The 14539-nt window shown below is 39.1% G+C and overlaps 1 protein-coding gene across 2 annotated transcripts in view; it reads right to left on the reverse strand.

Moving 5' to 3' along the window:
• The window catches only part of MDN1 (midasin AAA ATPase 1), a 139510-nt gene that overhangs the window by 50270 nt on the left and 74701 nt on the right, over positions 1–14539 (reverse strand). For both annotated transcript variants that reach the window (XM_006200336.4, XM_015235997.3), the window contains exons 44-55: positions 12709–12868; positions 11681–11797; positions 10542–10750; positions 9395–9543; positions 8834–9045; positions 8305–8525; positions 7400–7513; positions 5664–5796; positions 4523–4638; positions 3641–3774; positions 707–864; positions 391–511 (exon numbers count right to left, since the gene is read on the reverse strand). In XM_006200336.4, the coding sequence (XP_006200398.2) occupies positions 391–511; positions 707–864; positions 3641–3774; positions 4523–4638; positions 5664–5796; positions 7400–7513; positions 8305–8525; positions 8834–9045; positions 9395–9543; positions 10542–10750; positions 11681–11797; positions 12709–12868 (1844 nt within the window). The remainder of the gene's footprint in view (positions 1–390; positions 512–706; positions 865–3640; positions 3775–4522; positions 4639–5663; positions 5797–7399; positions 7514–8304; positions 8526–8833; positions 9046–9394; positions 9544–10541; positions 10751–11680; positions 11798–12708; positions 12869–14539) is intronic.

Consider the following 14539-nt stretch of genomic DNA (forward strand, 5'->3'; position numbering starts at 1 on the left):
TTTCCTTAATGCTTCTACAAAACATACGGTTTGTTTACTCCTGTTGCTCTCAGGAGATTTTACAGTAATCAAGTTAGAAGTCTACTTAGGGGTGGGGGCTATGGGTCTGTGGTAGAGGGCATGCTTGGCACGCATGAAGTCCTGGGTTCAATCCCCAGTGCCTCCATTAAGAGGGGAAAAGAAAAGAAGAAGAAACAAAAGTCTAGTCAGCCTTAATAGTCTTAATAGGTAAAATGGTAACATTTAACAAAACAGTTAATAGTACTTATTGAACATTTAAGAATTAAGCTTCACAAGCAAGGCTCAGTCTAGCTGAATGGCAGTCTTCACGTTCCAGAGAACTTCAGAAGAAGTCGGATCTTTGTTTACTACAAGCGTCCAAAGTTGTACCTTAAAAGGAAACGGTCGTCCTAGGAACTTCTGCAACTTCTTTACACCAGTGAATCCTCCGGTTGGGCTCCCCAAGCAGTTCTGTATGTGTTCTGAGACGGTCTGAACCTCTTTGTAATATCTTTAAAGAAGGAGATACAGGGCAAAAGGGAAGTAAGGAAAGGGGGAAAAGCTGGATAGTCAGTGACATCACTTACATTTTATATTCGATTTACATTCACCAATAGGCCAAAGGAACAAACCAAAGTAAAGTAAGAAGAAACAAGTTTCAATTCCAAACCCTCCTCTAACATCAGTACTGTAGATGTTGTCTTACTTGTCTTCATGGTTCATCAGGAGTTGGGGGATCTGACGGACCACATGTTTTAAAACCCAGTGCCAGTGAAGGGCAAGCAGGGCCAGGCCTGGGGCATCCACTTTTACTGAGTCAGCCACACTCCAAAATCGGTCCCGCCACTGCACAGAACCCAAGATCTAAAAACAAAGTAAACCAAAACTGCTCACAAACATCTCCTCATTAAAGGCACAAAACACAGACTTCAAATGTTAATCAATACTCAACATGCTAAAGGTCTAGCATTCAACTGGAATATTTTTAGGGATATTAAGGCAGCCTGAGAAGAGAAAGATCTTTCCTCCTATTACTTGGCATTCAGAGGTATTAGAGAAAAATAAATTATTGGGTCATGTGTAAGTGTACATGCAATGCTATAAGAAAATGCCAACTTGTTTTACAAAGCACCTGCACCACTTGGTATTCCAACCAGCAGGGTAGGCGAGTTCATGTTCCACTTCCTTGCCAATACTTGCTGCTGTTGGCAATTTTAATTTTAGCCATTCAGGTGGGTGGCACCTCATTATGGTTTCAGTTTACATCTCCTTGATAGTTAATGATGTTGCATTTTTCACGTTTTTATTGGGCATTCATAAATTTTCTGAGATGCATCTATTCAAATTCTCTAGCCCATTTTTTAAATTGGGCTATCTTATTACTTGTTTATATGAGTTGAAAACAGTTTCTCCCAGTGCTTTCATTCTTAAAGTTGTTAACAACAGAAGTTTTTAATTTTGACAAAATTTAGTTCATCAGTTTTTTTCTTTTATGAAGAATGCTCTGAAATCTTTGCCTATCCTCAGGATGTTAAGATTTTCTCCTATGTTTTCTTTCAGATGATTCATAATTTTAGCTTTTAGGTATGAGTCTAGGATCCATTTTGAGGTAAATTTGATATATAACATAAGGAGGAGGTAAAGGCTCATTTTTACTTTACTGTGTGGATATCTATTTGTTCATTATTTGTTGAATGAACGGTTTTCCCCATTGAATTATCCTTGCATGTTTGCACCCCTGAAACAAAAAAATTAACTGACCATGTGTGTGAGGGTCTATTTCTGAATTCTTTTCTTTGTTTCATTGGTCTATGTGTCTACCCTTATGACAGTAACTGTTCTTTTCATTAATGTAGCTTTTTAATGCAAATCAGGTATTCTGAGTCTCTAACACCGCTGCTCTTCTAATTATGTATTTTGTAGTAAAGTAATCTCAAGATTGGGTGATTCCTTTCAGGTTTTGTGATGTTAAAGCTATTTTCATAATGGTATCACATTGTATGCCTTTTTCACTATGTTGACATTTTGCACTGATGGTACAAAAAAACAACCCCGGCAAACTATGATTGGGTATCCGGCAAACACCATACAGAAAATGAATGTGGCGAATCTGCCAGTTCAGGAAAAACATGAGGGTATTTGTTGCTGATAATAAAATTCAAACTTTCAAGCAAAACCTAGAACTTTGAAAGACTAAGAGCATGACAACATCCCAATGCTTAAAGATTCTGACGAGGTTTGTGGTAATTTTTCATGAATGTGACTTTTAAAAATTTATTTATATTGAAAAATGAAATGTGTCAACATTCACAGGATCTGATATTTCAGTGAATAATATTTTCCAAATTACCAATACATGAGCTACAAATACATGAAAGTATAAAAGTCCATCCAAAGTGCAGGCCAAATCAATGAATTTTAACACATGGCAAGTTCAGTGATGTTTTTTCAGATTCTGCAGTACAAGCTATCTTTACAAAACTACCACTTGTCAAGTTGTGGTACAGGATCGAAAAGTATTCACAATTATATGAAATGTTTATTTAAATACTCCTACTTTTCCAACCTCTTAACCATATGAAAAGAGGCCAGTTTTTCTTCACAAACTTCAACCCATACAACATTATTGTAAGAGACTGAATGCAGAAGCAGGTGTGAGAATCCAGCTTTCTTCTATTAAGCTGGACATTAAAGAGACTTGCAGAAATGTAAAACAGTTCCACTCTTCTTACTAATATTTGTTTTGAAAGACAGTTGCTTTTCATTAAAATGGCTATTCATATTAACATAAAATGGATCTGCTGTGTTTGTAAACAGATTAATAAATATTTTTTACATTTCTCTGATTTATTTCATACTGTAGTAAATACCGATACATGTAACCACATAAACAAAAGTTCTTTGAGGTCCTTGGTAACTTTTATGATTATAAGGGGGACTAAAAAGTTTAAGATCTACAATTCTAGTTTACCAGAATTACTGGAATAATCTGGATTCAAACCTAATTTAATCCATGTGACAATCATGTCTAAGAAGGCTTAAGTGAATTAAAATAACTGTTAAAATAACAATGTTTTTCACCAGGTGGATGCATTGTAGTTGTAGTACATATATTCAACGGAATATTACTTCGCAATAAAAAGGAACAAATTCTTGATATATAAAACAATATGGGTGTGTCCGAAAATAACAATTTTGAGGAAAAGTAGCCAAATAAAAAAAATATAAATAAATTGCTAGAAGATGCAACTGATCGATATTCACAGAAAGCAGATCAATAGATACCTAGTTGGAGTTGGCGGCAGGAAAAAGAAAGTGAAAGCAAAAGAACGAGAGGAAAAGTTTCAGGGTGATGGATTATGTTCACTGTCATGACTGTGGTGATGGTATCACAGAGGAAAACGTGCCAAAACATAAAATTGTACACTTTAAATATATGCAATTATTATATGTCAATTAAGCCCCCATAAAGCTTTAAAATATACATATATATTTATACCTCCTAAGAACAGTTAAGTTTCTCAATTAATACTGGAGATAGATATGTATATATAAAACAACACTGAAATTAGTCTTGCTTCTAAGAATCTTTGTGCCAAGAAATGTGTTGTCTGAAATAAAAACAGGTACATCTCCTCACCTTGTTGACACTGGCATCAGACACCATCCCCTGGGAGGACTGTACCCAGAGCATGACTAGTGCATCACAAAGTTCAAAAAAAGCAGCAAGATTGACCACGATTTCATGAGGCAGGCTGTGATAGCTCTCTGGATCTTAGAATTGGTATAAATGAAATAAGAACATTCAATCATATTTAAATTAATCTCTGGACATTTAAAAAAATCCACACTAATCTATAAATTAATGTTATCCTCAATACAAAAATCAAAATCAAAAGCAATTCTTTGCCTATTGTTACTAAAGTTAGCAAATTAGGCATATATACCCAGGGTTATTCATAACATCTTAGTGAAAAAAAGCATTTGTTTAACTAGAAAACAAACTAAGTATATATATGAGTGGATGGATAGATAACACAGTTATGAGAAGATATAAACGAATCTACTATTATCAGTAGCTGCTGCAAGAGTAGACTTTTTCAATTTCTATGCTTCTATATAGTTTGACTATTTTCCAAGAAATATACTCTTTTCAATTTTAAAAAATAAAGGAAAGAGGAAGAAAGACCCTGTAACTAAATGCTTATGAGCTTGTACTTTTTGAACCAGACCTACATTTGAACTTCTAGCTCTGCTACAGGATGCAGATGTGACCTTGAGCATCTCTGTGCCTCCTTCTCCTCGAGACCTACCTCGCATGGTTGCTACAAAAGGGAAATGAAATCAAGGACATGTAAAAAGCATCTAGTCATTAATACTGAATCAGGGAGCATGTTTAAAGTCAGGCCAGCAAATCAAAAGGAATCAGTAACATGGCAGCAGCTGCTGAATCTCTCTCTCACCTTCCACAACATTATATAAACAGAGGCAAAACTCAAGAAACTAAAGATAATGGTCTTACCTTTATGGAATTCAAAGGACATTCTCAAAACACTATTTCTCAACTTTTTGCCACCAACAGAAATCAAATTTGCTTCAGTAAAAATCCGTTTTTCCCGGTCAAGATATATGATTGTCCTGAAATGAGATTTCATAACATAACAAATAGTTAACAGTTAATAATACTTATCACTCCTCTACCCGCTGAATCCTGAGGCCCCCTGGAACATCAGTCTCCCTCAACCTGCCATTCCCTCCCCCCACCTCCGTAAACTGTGGACTACAGAAGAGAGATGGAGGTGAGAGGGCTGCCAACCCAGCTTGGGGAGGAAGACAGAAGGCTCAGGAGACTGCAGGCCCCACTGTGTGGCTCTGCTGTGGTCTGATGAACAGCACTGTGAACTCTTAAAACTGGCCATCACACACCTAATCTGCAGTGCTAGGAGAGGAATAAGGGGGAGCTGCTGCGAGCAGGGACAAAGGGGCCTTTAAGGTGCTACTACACGTCACGCGTGAGTTCACTTTGTGAAAATTCATTCAAACGATGTATACTCATTAGTGCACTTTTCTGTGAAGGACATTAAACTCCACTACAAAATTATTTTTTAAAATGCATTACACTGATGGCCAATTAAAAATATTACTGATAATTACATTAAAGAGTGATGAAAGACAAGCTTATATATATAACAATTATGTAAATTTTTACTGTGGGTGTGTATGTCTGTCTCCAGCATTTGATGGGCCAGACAGATGGCTGAGGAGAGGACATGTGAGAGAACAAGCAGGTGAAAATGCAAGGAGCTGCTGGCAATCACACAGAAAACAGTGGAAACATGACTATCCCATAATAAAGGATGAGCCATAAAATAAACCCCACCACTAGTGCTTCATCGGTGTATCTATTAAAGCACTCTATTAAATTATTAAGGACCTGCCACATTCACAGGTACTTTGACATCACGGTCAGAGCGATTTCACTGTGCACGGAGCGTGGAGAGGTGGTGATGAAGGCAATCACATCTAACACCTACCGATTTTCTCAGGTTCAGAAAATTAAACCATGTATAAATTAGACTTGACAGAGTCTTGGGAACAGGTAACCTGTGAAGCCACAGTGCACAGTGAGGCAAATGGTGCCCAGAACAGCAGGCTTCACCTACTTGTTTGCAACAGACTCTAAAAGAGCAAAGAGCTGCTCAGGCTGGTCCGTTTGTGGGTCAAAATCCATCGAATTTCTAATGATGTCCAAAGCCTGCATATTCCATCGGGGGTCCAGAGGGATCACAAATTCATCTGGTTTAAAAAACAAAATAAAAAGTAGAATTTTGGAATTAAAACACCTTGCGTGGCAAATTTCAGTTGAGGATTTTCATTGTTTTACTTTGATCATATTGAGTCCACATGGGGAAGAGGTGGAACAGGGAAATGGCTTCAGGCCATGACATTAGAAAAAGTAGGATTCAACAGCTTTTACACTATTTCCTTTCTAAATGCAAATTCTTCTAGTCTTGAAAATTCATTCCACTGTAGGATATAAGGTTTAACTTCTGCTAGGACATAAACACTCCAACCAGTGCATTCACTAACTCCATCTCACTACTGGTTAGAAAAGAATGGACTTATTTAACCAATCTTTCACCATTAACCACAAAAAACAAAACAAAACAAAACCTACCTTACATGGCAGAAAATGAATGAACACATCACATTATTTGTGTTCAAGAAGAAAAACAACTCAAGATTATTTCGCTTGCTCACTGCTTATAAAGCCATTTCTTTATAATCATAGGATGGGGCTATTGCCACCTCTTGCTCCTTTGGCTCAAACTTGGTATCTCTACTGTAAAGCAGCAGTGACTGGACTCTGAGCTGCTCCAGGGGTTGAGAACCCAGAGGAAGGAGGTAAGACAAAATGATGGCAACATCAATTTGAAGGTGGCTGGGTTGGATGGGTCAGTGGAGCACTTCAAGTTTTAAAAGTATTCACCATACAGCAAATGAACAAATGCCTACTGTGAACAGCAAGACACATCCGGGGAACCCATATTTCAAAGTCCAGCAAGACTATACACTCCAGAGCTACACAACTGAAAAGGGGAAGGGGGAATGAGTGAATATGTGCCAACAGCGTGCAAGCCATGTCTGCCACAAAGGGGACCTGCTCCTCTACCCTAGACTGTGTTCCCAAGGACCAAAGTCATAGTCAGCCACAATTTGACTACTACAGAAGTTCTCTCTGTTGTTTCACTTCTGCTCAACCATTTGCCCCATTACTTTTAGCACACATAAGGCAATCACAAGTATACATAAGATTATAATTATATAAACATAAGGTTTAGCACAAAAGCATCCTGTACATTTTTGTTTTCAAAACCAAATGGCTAACAGTATGTTTTCATCAATATCAGATGAAGATTGAGAAATTCTGAATACCCCATTTGATTAGGTAGCTTGGATGGCTATTCTTTTTATCACAATGGTTTTGATTTGTAACTTTGTATTTAAGGCTTTTTACAACTTCATCATTATGGTTTTCTATTTTCTGAAGAAACTGATCTTGTATTGTTTTCCCTTTAACTCAAAATAGCCCACAGTTTAAAATGCTTTCTGTTAACAGTACTAATAAATCACAGACTGTCGTCAGTGGAAGGTGCTCCAAACAAACTTAATTCCCCTATTTTTCAAAGTTTTCCAATTACTATGCTCTTCCCACTACACTGTGTATCATCCTCTTTCAGAAACTGAAGGATGCATAGTTTTAAAAAAAAAGCAGCAGAATTCGTATTTGGATACTGTTTGCTACAAGTGGGAGCTCTGACAGATCTTTTTGCCATGAACTCAATGGACAAGTTTCCTGAACAGTGCTGAGAGTCAGAAATCAAGTCAGGTGCAGTACCTGTTACATTTGGTTGTAATATTTTGATGACATTACTGACCCCAGATGAGAGAGAATTTGAGTAAAAATTCCTAAGAGATGCAGCACTGGCTTCCAAATGAATCTGTATTGACTCTGTAAGGAAAGGAGAAGCAAATGTTAGCACCTAAAGCAGTGAAAACTTACTGCAAGGACAAAAATGTTCTACTGCTGCACTGTTGGGGCAACCACTTCACATGTTACAGTTTAGTAGCCACCCGTGGCTAGTTGCTATCACAGAGGACAACACAGATGAGAATATTTATACAATCTCTCTCTACATATACTTAGACATCAAAAATACCACACAATAATATACATAGTCACTGGCTCATCTACAAGATCTACCAATAAATTCCACATCCTGTACTTCACAGCTTATACAATGTTGTACCTGTTGCTTTTGCTTCTCTTAGAATGAAAAAGGACAATGAAATTAAGCATGACCACTTACAGCACTGGAACTAAAATAAGATTAGAATCTCATGTACTTTTGTGGAAGTGAATTTACCAAAAGCAACCCTTTCTCAAATAAAATAGGTGAGCAGCTGAATTAACACAGCAAAAAGAAAAGAAAAAAGTAGTATGTTCAAAAACTTGAAAAGTAAGACAATATAGTACATTTTCCCTTTGGATTAGAAAGCTGGATGGATCCTGAAGTGCTAAGGGTTACACAGGAAAAAGTTTCTCTCAAGGAACAACTAAGGGCAGACGTGTTCCTTACATGTTTTAAAAGCTACATAAACCGTAATGCTAAGTCATGAATACCCTGCTAGGAGCTCTCCCAGATGTAATTTTAATAGTGTAGTCACACAATTGCTGAGTTACTGAAGCAGAGTTAGTGTACATAAATTCCCTCATTATACAAATGAAGCTTCTCTACTCACCAAGCCCCTGTGGCATATTTTTGGCTAAATGATAAAGCCATTTAACTCTGAGCATCCAATCTTGATTGGTTGCTCTTTCTATGAGCAACTTAACAGCCATGGCCAGAGCATCTGGTTCATCGATCCAGTAAGTATCCATTTCAACTGAACTGAACTTCAAGCTCTCCGGGTGGGAGGACTGCATAATTTTCTCTAAATCTGGCAAAGTAAGAGGCTGAATCCTGAAATGTATTGCAATAGGCAAAGTCAGTACTACAATAAACTTTCAAAGAAACTAGAAAATAACTTTACAAATAATGTACCGAAGAGGTTGATGGGGAAAATGCGAGTCCCCTCCAACGGGGGACAATTAAAACATCTACCTTCATTGTGATCAATAGGGAGCAATAAAATATCACAATAAAAAGCAAGCTATGTAGAAAATAACCAAATAACATTCTGGTCAAATATACTGGGTCATGATCATTATAATTAAAAAAAAGAAGAAGAGAAAAGAAAGGAAGACACGCAAGCCCATGGCTCCACTAACCTTGCCCAGCTGCTTGTTTTCATGCTCAGTCTGTTGAGACAATATGCTAAGATCTGCCCATCGCTTCGGACTTTAGAAAGGTGAGAATCTTCTGTAGCAAAGAGAGCTGAGGGCAGAGAATCTGGCCACAGCCCCATGGCAAGAATGGAGCTACCCCAGGTTTCATGTGCTCGCAGAGAAGAAACGTGTTTCTCCAATAAAGCATGCACAAGCTGGGAGGAGATAAAAACACATGGTGCACAGGGATGTAAGTGCTATTACCACAAAGCTAGCACAGCAACAGCAGTTTTCTAGGCTGCTTGTGATTATCTCACAACACTCACATTCCTCAGTGTACAACTTTACAAACTAAACTTCACTTTTTCTGCTGAGAGGCAAGTTTCAAGGGATATTTGTATTTACATCGATACTATTTTCTGGAAAAAGTGCCTGGATACCAGATCCCTGTTACAGCATAACTGCAGTGGTCAACTCTTAGGTCATTAAAGTTGACACCAGTAGACTGTCCTCCTACTAAGGGTAGTGTTATGATTAGAAAGCTGTATGAACACTCCACAGTACCTGCTGGTTGGCTGGTGAGTGCTGGGAGCGGACATAGGCCTCCCAGCACGCTTCAGAAAAGGCTCTGTCCAAGCTCAGCCCTCGCTGTAGGTACTGCACGATGAGTACGGCTGTCTGAATCAGAGTTGACACAGAGGATGCTGGAGAACCTAGAAAGAAGAAATAGCGCCATCTGTGAGCAACAGGTTCTGCAAAATTTCCAACAAAAATGGACAAATGTCACCTTCACATCATACCTCCACTCAAATCCACCCACTTATTTTAGGAAGGCTTCTAAGTGGACTCCAGGGTCTCACTATCACTCAGTGAGCTTGTGGGAACAATTGTGTCCCTTCCCTCCTACCTTGCCTCGCTCCCCTCTCTCTCTGGCTGTCAGCAGCATATAATGTGGAAGTGACCAGATGACTCACTTACAAATGTGATACAGCCTGGCCATATTATACCCTTGATTTAAAGCTGACATACACTACAGGTGACAAAGTGAGCATGGTGCCAAAAAGAACCATGGGCTTTGAAATGTAACAGACCTACTTTCAAATCCCAGCTGTCATTATTAACTATTTGGCTTTGACAAGTTACCCAGCTTCTCTGAGCCTTAACTGTAAAATGGAAACATGCACACCTTGCAAAACTAATGTGAGGACTAAATGAGCAGCCAACATTGTACCTAACACAAGAGTAGTTCCTTAATAAGTAATCTTTCATTATTACTATTGCTACTTATTACTGCTTCCTTGTATATTTGGACATTTAGAAGAACACCTGTCTGTTATCAACAAATCAAAGTTCCCTCTTTATTCGACTTTCAGGACATTCAGTGATGACCCTGAAGACATGTGGGACAAGTTGCACCAATTTCAGTGCCAAAAACAATATTCCTCGGAGTGTGGGCCTCTGATTACATGCATCAGAATTACTGAGGAAGCTTTTTTTTAACATACTGACTCCTGTGCCTCACTCAGATCTGCTGAACCCGATCTCTTGGTGGGGGAAGAAGGGTACCAGCACATGTTTTTACAGGCTTTCTTGGTAATTTCTATTTCTATGTATGCTAAATGTAAGAACGCCTAGGCTAGCAGTCAAATGGAGTAACATGAATTTCCAGAGGAATAAAAAGCTGCAGAGGTCTAGAAGTCAAGCACCTTACCTACAACAGCACTTCGGGTCTCTGTGTGCAAAGCCAAGAGGGTGTCACACACACTGTCCCCCACCAACCCAAGGCTGTGCAGTAAAACTTTCAAATCCAGGGCATCTGGGATGCTCCTGTCTCCTTCTCCTGGAATGTAGATTTCAAGTCCACGATTCCTCATAGCTCGAGATATTTCTCCATGAACAGGATCCATTGAGAGAAAAAGCCTAGGAGTATAGCAATTCAAAGGAAAAAAATTAAAACCTCAGTGCAAATAATGGTGCAGCTCAGCAACAACTGGTGAGGGCAGATCTCATGTGGCTCACTCATCCTCAGGGAGCTTATTAAAGGAAGACACCACTAACTCAACTCACAAACCCTACTTTCACCTGTATTCTGCTCTCCAGTTCCAAAATACATCAATACAGCAAATCAGTTTCCCTAAACCTACTTTCTTAAGGAACTAAGTATTGTATATCCAGTGCTCCTTTAGTACTGAGAACTAAAATTCTTACTTTCAGATTATCCAAATCAGGCAGTGCTAATTCATCATTCTAACTCACCTACAGAGAGCAGAAAAGGGAACAGTGTATTCTCCAAAACACTTAGCGTCGTAAGTTCACTGTCCATCAACTTCTCCACCTGGCTACCTGACATCTCACACTTGCCTTCAAAACTAAACAGCTGATACCTGCTGGCCTGTCCCACACCAAATCTGCTCCTTTGCCAGTCTTCCCTTTCTCAATGAATGGCATTCCATTTACCCAAGTACTTAAGCCAAAAACTTAGATGCCATCCTTGCTTTCTCTTTTTCTCAATCTGCAAGGCCATCAGCAAGTCCCACTGACCTGACTGCTCTGTCTAAGCTATCTTGTCTGAACTGCTGCAAAAGGCTTGAAACTGGTATCCCTGCTCCCACCCTTCACCACCAACCCAAGGCAGAGCTTCATCTTTCTTATTTACTGCTGTGCCCAAGAGCCTTCCAGCACCTGGAAAACAGCAGAGCCTCAGTATTTGTTAACCAAAATCAGTGAATGGATGGATAAACATGCTCATGACTGTGTACAAATATGGCATGTAAGACGGCCGTACTCAGTGTCCACCGCTGATATTAAAGCCATCAGATTCTTGGGCAGAAACTTAAGAGGCATGAATACCTGAAATTTGGATTTGGTGTTATGGTGGGAGTGGATCCATCAATCATTCCTCTCTCACTAACAGTGAGAACACCTCCAGGTTCAAGCAAAGCGTTCAAACGATCCAGCACCGATGGGCTGCACAGAGAGAATCCAAGTGGTAGACCGGATGATGAGCTGCAGTGACTCCACGTTCCAAGCGCAGGCCTCCCACTGCTCCTGATCCATGTCTTCCGTTCAGCACAGATCACACTTCCAAACAGAACTGTGATCTCTTTCCCCATCAGTTCCCCTTTTCACCCCCCCAGGGCACAGTCAAGAGATTCATACATGGTAAATACACAAAATGTTTGTTGGATAAATACATTAAGGAAAATGACAGAAAGTTCTCTGAACTAAAACTGTTTTCTCTTTCCCTTCTTCTCTCCCCCACCTCCCAACATTACTGAATCCATTTAAATTTAACTGAATTTTAACTCAGAACATTCTGAAAAATGCTCCAGGTAGAGAAACTCACCACCTGACCTGTATCAGTGCTCACTGTATAGGTACAGTAGTTTCATGCCTGCCCTTTTCCTTACTTTAGACTCAAGTGATACAAAATGAATGCACATTTACTGAACGTCTGCCCTGTGTCAGATCATCTCTCTCAAAAATCTGTACTCAAGAATGATCCTAACAAAAGGAAGATTTCTGATGGTGAATAAAAAGGTATAAGTCAAAGGATTTTGGCTGGGAAAGTAATGCAAATTTGTTAGCCTTCAGTTCAGCTCAAAACTATCAGATGGGACTAAAATCTTGCAGCTAATGATCAAATACCATTGTCCTCTACAGAATATAGCTGAACCTCCCCCTACAGAAAAAAAAAAAATTAAAAAAAAAAAGCCCACAAAAAGATCTGGCTCTTTGGCAGAATATAGCTGAGGATGTGTTTCTAGTTAAGGAAACGGTTAATTAAAAATACCAGAGCTTCCACCTGGGTTTCTGCTTTGATAAGCATATTCCAAATTTCAGTCAGGCCCACTCCTGACTGAATTCAAGGTCCTTACTTGCAGAAGTTAACATTGTCCATCAAAAGCCAATCTCCAGACTTCAGGGCCCGAACCAGCATGCTGTCAACCCATTCGAACGTGCCATGGCTGCGGCCACTGGCTGACTGCATAAGCTTCACCCCAAAACTTCGGAATTCTTCCACGAGTTTGGCAAACTCTGAAATGTCACAGCAACATTTAAATTCAAACCAGGGCAATCAAAAGCAAACAAAACAACCCCCAAAACTTGAATTTTTAAAAAGAATGCTGGGAACTTCTGGCCTGGTTATTTAAATCCTCCAGTAAACAGGATTTTGTTGTTGTTGTTTTTGTCTAAACGAGTAAGAAATTAGGTTTGGAGACAGAAAATACTTTCTCATGGCTTTCTGAATGAATGGCTACATAGAGCTGACTCAGGGGGGATGGAGAAGGTAAATAATCTTTATGCATTACAGTTTCTCAAATGGCAGGAGGATGATGTCTCGCACATATCAGTGCATTCACGCTGCATGAAAGTGCTGTGAGCTGGCAAAATGTAATCAATGTCATTACACTGGGCTTCTTCATAACGACCATAGCATATATAGTAACAACTGGTATTCATTTGTTTAGTGCTTTATAGTTTATATAGCCCTTTCCCAGAAATTTTTCAATTGATCTTTCTTGTTAAAAATTGTTTCATGACCCTTTTTCATATCACAAGGTAATAATACATGTTGGATTTCTACTTCTAGCCATGAAGGAATAACAAGGCTTATTTTAGACTTAACATCCCAGTGTTAACAATTAGAAAACTGGTAAAATATATGAAACAACTGCTTTCAGACACTGAACAAAAGATAGCACAGGACTGTGGCACCTGAGGGAAAGAGGCCCTATAATTGCCCTGGCTTTCTGCCTGGAAGCAATTTCTGGATTGCAAAGCAGGGAGGGGGAACTCAAACAGATCCCAAGGCCTCCCTGACTTGAGGAGACAGGCTGGAATTCGGGAAGACTGAAACAACTAGAATGAGGGGCAAAGCACTCAGAACAAAAAAGTTACTTGGGGTGGGGGTATAGTATGGTTCAGTGGCAGAGTGCATGCTTAGCACGCACAGGGCCCTAAGTTCAATCCCCGTTACCTCCATTAAAAAAAAAAAAAAAGGAAGTGAGAGGAGGGGAGAGAGGGGGAAAGGGGGAGAGAGTGAGAGAGAAAGAGAAAGAAAAAAAGGGGAGCAAGCTACTCAGAAAGAGATCCAGAAATCTAGATAAGGGCTCCTGGAGTCTTTGGCGCGATAATAATCTACATATGTATGTAAAGGCTAAAGCTTTACAAGCATAAGCAAAAACTTTCAAGGAAAGGGGATTATTACTGGGGAGCTATGAGCTGAACAATTCTCGGAGTTCACCCAGGACTGAGTAACACTCCAGTCCCCACCAGTCCAAGCAGAAAGACTCCATGGAATACACAGGACATTCAGTTTAAATATCACAGGGCCACACCTCAATAGTGGGGCTAATTTAGCCCTGGAGTAAAGATTACTCTAGACCTGACCTTAAACAGCTTAAGAGCAAGCTTGTCAAGATAAAAATGACCCATAAGCAACTAAACTGCCTCCTCTCACCAAAAAAGAAACAAACAAAAAGACTCCAAAAAGCAAAATACACCACTCACCAACTTAAATCCAAAATGCCCAGTACCTAATTAAAATTACTAGATATACTTTCTTGCCTGAGTTGCTAAGTGCTACATTTTTATGTTAATAAAGTATTATAAATATGCTCAATATGTACAAGGATTTAAAATACAACATGAACCAACTAAAACATATTTTAAAAGTCGTAAGTGTTTATCATAGGAGCACTAAAA

The sequence above is a fragment of the Vicugna pacos genome, chromosome 8, assembly GCF_048564905.1.
Source record: "Vicugna pacos chromosome 8, VicPac4, whole genome shotgun sequence".
NCBI lineage: Eukaryota > Metazoa > Chordata > Mammalia > Artiodactyla > Camelidae > Vicugna > Vicugna pacos.